At 45.9% G+C, this 6,392-nt stretch overlaps 1 protein-coding gene across 1 annotated transcript in view; it reads right to left on the minus strand.

Moving 5' to 3' along the window:
• The window catches only part of DIAPH3 (diaphanous related formin 3), a 245,986-nt gene extending 239,884 nt beyond the window's left edge, over positions 1–6,102 (minus strand). Inside the window, exon 1 of the mRNA XM_055702362.1 lies at positions 5,602–6,102. Within this exon, the coding sequence (XP_055558337.1) occupies positions 5,602–5,757 (156 nt within the window). The 5' untranslated portion in view covers positions 5,758–6,102. The remainder of the gene's footprint in view (positions 1–5,601) is intronic.
• Positions 6,103–6,392: the final 290 nt, after the last annotated feature.

The raw sequence follows: 6,392 nt of genomic DNA on the forward strand, positions 1-6,392 counted from the left end.
GCCAGAGAAATGGAAGTGCTTTTGCTCTTAACTACATGTTTCTTTGATTTACAGACACTGTTAAATGCAAATGTTAATTTATCTATTTTTAACAGATAGATGCAAACAAGAAAGCTTCCTTGACTCATACATTTCATAAAGAATTTAATCAAAACCATAATGTGAAAGTCACTGAAGACAGGTCATAGTATACTGAAATTAACAGAAACACCTTTACCTTGAGCTAGAATTTGGAGTTGATCTTTTGAGGACTAGCATCTACAAGATGTACTCTCAGTGAAGTGCAATTAAAAATCACATATTCTACCACTCACTTACATAATATCCAAATATTTCTAAGGAGAAAAAAAAAAACAAAAACAAAACAAAAAAAACCAACACATACACACACCCCCCCCCAAGGAGAGGAAGTGGCAAACAACAGCTTTTTACAACACCCACCACCACCATGAGCAGATTTCAAAAGTTTCTTGCCCAGTCAATGTACACATAGAAAACAGGTATCACCTCTGCCATCCTTCAATTCATTTCCTCTTTTTACCAAGTCCTAAACCTCAAGGGTGAAGGTAAGAGCTTTCAATAAACTGAAGTACCACAGTACCATAGAATATCTTTCACCCTTTTAAGGGTTCCACTCTTCCAAAACCTTGGACATGCTAAACAAAGTCAAGCTGGTATATCCTTCAAAATTAACCATCACTCTTTATTAAAAAAAAAAAAAAAAAAAAAAAAAAGAAAAAAAAGTTTTTAACAATTCTGTAAAAGAACAGAGGGAACGGAGGCTTACGACTCATTCACGTCATCTGAGAAGTTAGTTTACTCTGAAAGGCAGTACTTCAAGATGAAATTTGATTGGAATCAACCACTACAACTGTTTAGCCCAAAGACTCTTCCTCCTCCCTCCAAATGAACTAGGTTTTAAAGAGAGATTTTCCTCCTGCTAAACAAGAATTTTATCTGGAAGATTAAAAAAAAAAAAAAAGAAAATTAAAAAAGAGGGTACATATTAACGATGTCAACTTTGACAACCGGCAATCCAATTTCACCTCGAGGTCTGTCAGGGAATCAAGCGATCTTTCAGATTAGCTTATCTGCTGTGACAGATCAGTATGTCGCATTGATTGGAAGGGTCCAATCTGCAACTTCTTTTCAGGCCTTCCACACTGAGGAAAATTAAACTAATACAATCTGGATTACTTGAGTTCACTGAATATAACAGACAGATTCATCTACATTTGAGAAACATACAAAAGATCAGAAACAACTCAGGTGACATGAAGTATGGCACTGCAAGTAACCCAGGCACAGAAAAGGCTACAACCTATATCTAAGACTGGATTGCAGAGAATTCAAAGGGGTGAGGGAAGTTTTATGTATTCTGACACAAAACTAACTGAAGTAACAAAATTATATTCAACATTTAGTACAGTAAGACTTAGATGCAAACAACTCAACACAGACAGAATAGAATCATTTGGGTTGGAAAAGACTTTTAATATCATGAAGTCCAACCGTAACCTAACGCTGTCAAGTCCACCACTAAAAACATGTCCTTAGAGCACCACATCCACACATCTTAAAAATACCTCCAGGGACAGGGACTTGACCACTTCCCTGGGGAGCCTGTTCCAAGGCTTCACCACCTTTTTCAGTGAAGAAATTATTCCTAATATCAGGTCTAAACCGTCCCTGGCACAACTTGGGACTGTTTCCACTTACCCTTTCGCTAGTTATCTGGGAGAAGAGACCTACATCCACCTCACTACAACCTTTCACGTAGTTGCAAAGAACAGTAAGGTCTTCCTTGAGCTTCCTTCTCTCCACGCTAAACAACCCCAGTTCCCTCAGCCACTCCTCATATGACTTGTACTCCAGACCCTTCACCAGCTTCATTGCCCGTCTCTGGACACGCTGCAGCACCCTTCTCTGGACACACTGCTGTGCATCTTGCAGTGAGGGGGCACAAAACTGAACGCAGTATTTGAGGTTCGACCTCACCAGTGCTGAGTCCAGGAGGACAATCACTTCCCTAGTCCTGCTGGCCACACCATTTCAGATACAAGCCAGGATGCTGTTGGCCCTCCTGGCCACCCTGCTGGCTTATGTTCAGCCAGCCATCAACCAGCACCCCCAGGTCTTTTTCTAGCCAAGCAACTTCCCAGCCATTTCCCCAAGCCTGCAACATTGCATGGGGTTGCTGTGACCCAAGTGCAGGACCCAGCACTTCTCCTTGTTGAACGTCATACAATTGACCTTGGCCGATGGTCCAGCCTATCCTGATCCCTCTGCAGAGCCTTCCTGCCCTCCAGCAGATCAAGACTCCCACCCAACTTGGAGTTGTCTGCAAACTTACTGAGGGTGCACTCAATCCATCCCCCCATTTTCTGAGGGAAGATATACCATCTCGCTCTCAAAAAAACCAAACCAGTCTTGTAAGATAACAGGAAGAAGACAGGAAGGAGAGTTTACCAACTTCAGATTTAATAGCCGAGTGATAAATATTCTGTGTTGCAGTATCTTAGGGTAGAAATTTAGGAAGCAACAGAATGAAAAGTGTAACATCCTACCCTTCAAGTGAACTACCCCAATCAAAGAAGCTGGTCAGTATCTACAACTACTGAAGTAATTCTGCCTGTACTGTGTATGTTTCTCAACAAAAACTATTAGCCAGGACAAGCCACAGATTTGAGCTGCAGTCTAGTACATACAGAAGCTCCTTAGGTTTCATGGCATGGAGCTGCCTGCTGCTCTAGAGTAACCACTAAAATCCACAGATCACACCTGTAAACTATACCACTCACAGCAGTTTACATTAAGACAGAGACAAAATCCTAAATTCTATTCAAGAAATATTCACTTCTGATTCTTCTTAAGGTTGTTGCCTAATCACCCGAGTTATGGAGCTCTAATTTAGTGTTTAACTATATGTTAAACAAATACGTGGACAAAGTTTAGGTCAAGCTGACCCACCTTCTCAAGTCATCAAAACCAATGAATGAAAGGACTTCTAAGCACGCGAGTCATCCTTGGGAAACAAAGAACGGATGGTGAAAAGAACACTGTTACATACATTATGCAGAAAGAAGCCTCCAAGTGAGAAAATTCTGGCTGCAAGAGGAGACAAGCTGATAAGGTGTATCAACCCACAGAAAATTAGTTGAAAGTAGGACAAAGGTAATTGTGGTAATGGGAGATCATGACCCCCAAACTCAAACAGCCCCCAGAAAGAAGGCAAACCCCTACTTGGGGAGCATGCTTCATTAGTTAAAAACTTCAGCAGTGCTATCTGAGGATGTGTAACAATTTGTATTAGAAGAGGGAAACTTGTAACCAAACCTTACACGGGAATGAAAATGAGTATGTAAGGTATATAATGTGTACCCTTGAGTAACTTGGTGTGCATGTTAGGAGGAAAAATCCCCCGTGAACCTAGGGCTGTAATAAACCAATGTCAGCTTTCTAAACTATCATTTGCGTTGGAGAGTTTTCCTTGTTACGGTTTTCGTTAACAAGGTCACTCAGCGAGCTAATGGCATACCTAGAAAGCAATCCAGGTTTGGAGAACTATCATTCTTCAATCACCTATCAACACCCCAGCGCAAAAATCTTTGCTTTACCACACTACTTAAAAAAGAGAAACAGGGCTACTATTTAACGTCAAATGTTTTCGAAAGCTGCAGTTTGGCAAGGCATTCTCATAAATTAAGGATATTCTCTGTCATCCTTGGTTAAAGAGTTTCAGAACCTGGGCAGGGGGAACAGGGATAGGAAAATGAAAAAAAAAAAACAAAAAAAACCACCACAAACATCTACATGATGATCCTATTCCCTACAAAGCTAAGTTGATACCCAAATTCAACTGCCTTTACTTTCTGTAGCTGACTCAAAAATCAACACTGACCTCAAAAAGCCAGTCAACTGATGCCCACATCCACACATGCTCAAAACCACTCTTGCCTAGTCTGAGAGGTGTACACATGTACCAAACAAGCTCCTCTCCACGAAAGAGAAGGCCTCCTTTCACTGAAAAACCAATCAGACTTCATCTAAGAAAAATCTTAATGGCATCACATATCTGGCAGGGTTGTGCTCCCTATAAATTATTGTATTTCTATTTTAACACATGGTCAGGAAAAAAAAAAATGAACATGATGGCAACACCCTGTTTCTGTTTTAACACAACTAGGGGAAAAAGATTATTGCATACCTTATCTGCATAAAAAAATCAGCAGTTACAATATCAATAGTAAGTAAAACCTCTTGACTCAGCACTCTTGTCGGTCTCAAACACACACAAATCCATGTCTCCCAGTCACCACTGGAATAATCCAGCCATCAAGTCATACACCAGTAACACTATCCAACTTTTCAGATGGGGCAGACAAAAGCATGTCCAGCCGTGTCACCTGCATGACTAAAATGCACGGACCCCCAGTAGATACAGACATTTATGAAGACAAGCAAACAGCTCTTGGTCACATTTTCCTATATGCCCATTCTAGTAACATGCAAAAATAAGCACAAGGGGTTGGTTCAAACAGCAATCTGTTTGTGCAGCCACAATATGAACAGGATCCCAGGAAACAGGATGTCAAGGAGCAAGTTATGACCTTCTAGAATAGGTTAGGCCAACCTACAGCCGGTAAGTGATACCAAACTAACTTTTTTGAACCCGCACTCAACTGCCAGACACTCAAGTACTGAATATTGCACAAAGATGCCTTAGAATCAAGAATTTACTGTATGTTATAGTATCTATTTTCCAAGCACATAATAAAGCTTAGAGCAGGTAGGCTCAGAGCTGGCTGAACAAACACTAACATGTATATCACAAACATAACCATGGGATGCATTTGCTCTGCATGTGGTGGATACAAGACCTGTAGAATATGTTTGTCCAAGCTTTAATACCTGAAAATGTCCTGATGTTCAACCAGTATCTGTTCATTTCTGGGTGTTTTTTAGTTAGAGCACATCTTACTGACACATTGTGGACAATGATTAGCCATTGCAAATTTCACAGTTTCTTGGTGTGCTAGCCAAAGTTTGTAAAAGCAGGGCTAGGAGTGAGAACTACTATATCCCTTAAAAGCAAAGACTCAGTTTTCCACAATACACTTTATACTACCAAAACTAAAAAAAAAAAAATCCAGGTCTATTCAAAGTAACATCATTTAAGAGCTAGAAGCGTGTTCTGTATCCCTTACACATACAGCTGTCAAACAGCGAGTAAGACAAAGTTTTATGAATAAGAGGACAGATGTGAAAACTTGCTGCAAAATGAAGCCAGGTCATTCCAGGCACGCAGAGAAGCGGCGAGCTGGAGCAAGCTGGCTCGCTCTTTGAAGCCCAGCTGAAGTCAACGGCGCCGTTTAGTAGCCCACGTACGCCCACGTGGCCCCCTGTCTCTCAGGGGGCTCCGGGTCGGTGCAGCCCAGATCGGTGCGGCCCCGGGCGGGCGACCGGGCCCCCCGCACCGCCGGGCCCCTCCGGCACAGGCCCGGCAGGGGGGGCGCCCCGCAGACAGGCCCACACCTTAGGCAGCCCCGCCGCAACCGTCCCAGCCGGGACGGGGGCAGCCTGGGATCGACTCGTACTTACGAATTTGGGCTTCCTGCCATCCGCCGCCTCCTCCGAGCCGCCGGTGCTCCCGGTCCCCGGCGGGGCCTTCCGACGGAGCCCCTTGTTCTCCCACCCGCCGCGACCCGGCGGTGAGGACGGGGCGCGGTAACGAGGCCGCGGCTGCCGCGGCTCCATGGCGGCGCCCGGCAGAGGAGAGGGGAGAAGAGGGGGGAAGGGGAGGGAAGACGAGGGCAGACCGCTGCCCGCGATGGGCCCAGGTCCGGCAGCCCTGGCCGAGCCGGGCGCCTGCGATTAGCGCGGCTTAGCTGGGCTCGGCCGGGCAGGTCGCCGCGGGGGGAGGAGGGGGACTCAGGGCTAAAGCCGCCGCCTCAGCGCAGCAAAGGATTTAGCGAAGAGCCCTAATCCCGGCGCGGCCGTGTGTGGCGGCTGCCCCCGGCCGCGACACCGCCACGCCGCAGCGCGGAGCGAAGAAGAGGGGCAGTGGCGCGCGCTCCTAACGGCCGCTCCCCGGCGCCCGTCAGAGTCCAGGAATGTCCCGCCGTCCGAATCGTCCCGCCACTGCTGGTCCCGCCCCGGGCTGCCAGCGCTAGCCAATCCACAGCGGGAGAATGGAAATGTCGTTTCCCGGTTGGCTGGCCTTCTGCCAATCTGCGGTGAATCAGCTGTGCTCAGCGAGGCGCCGGCGAGGAACCCCAGTGACCGCACCTGTTTGTTCGCCCCGCCCCCGCTTCCAACCCTCCGGACTACATCTCCCAGGGAGCAGCGCGGCCCCCAGCCGCGGAGGGAGACGGGCCTGCGCGGCCCCCGCG

This window comes from Falco cherrug, chromosome 2 (assembly GCF_023634085.1).
Source record: "Falco cherrug isolate bFalChe1 chromosome 2, bFalChe1.pri, whole genome shotgun sequence".
NCBI lineage: Eukaryota > Metazoa > Chordata > Aves > Falconiformes > Falconidae > Falco > Falco cherrug.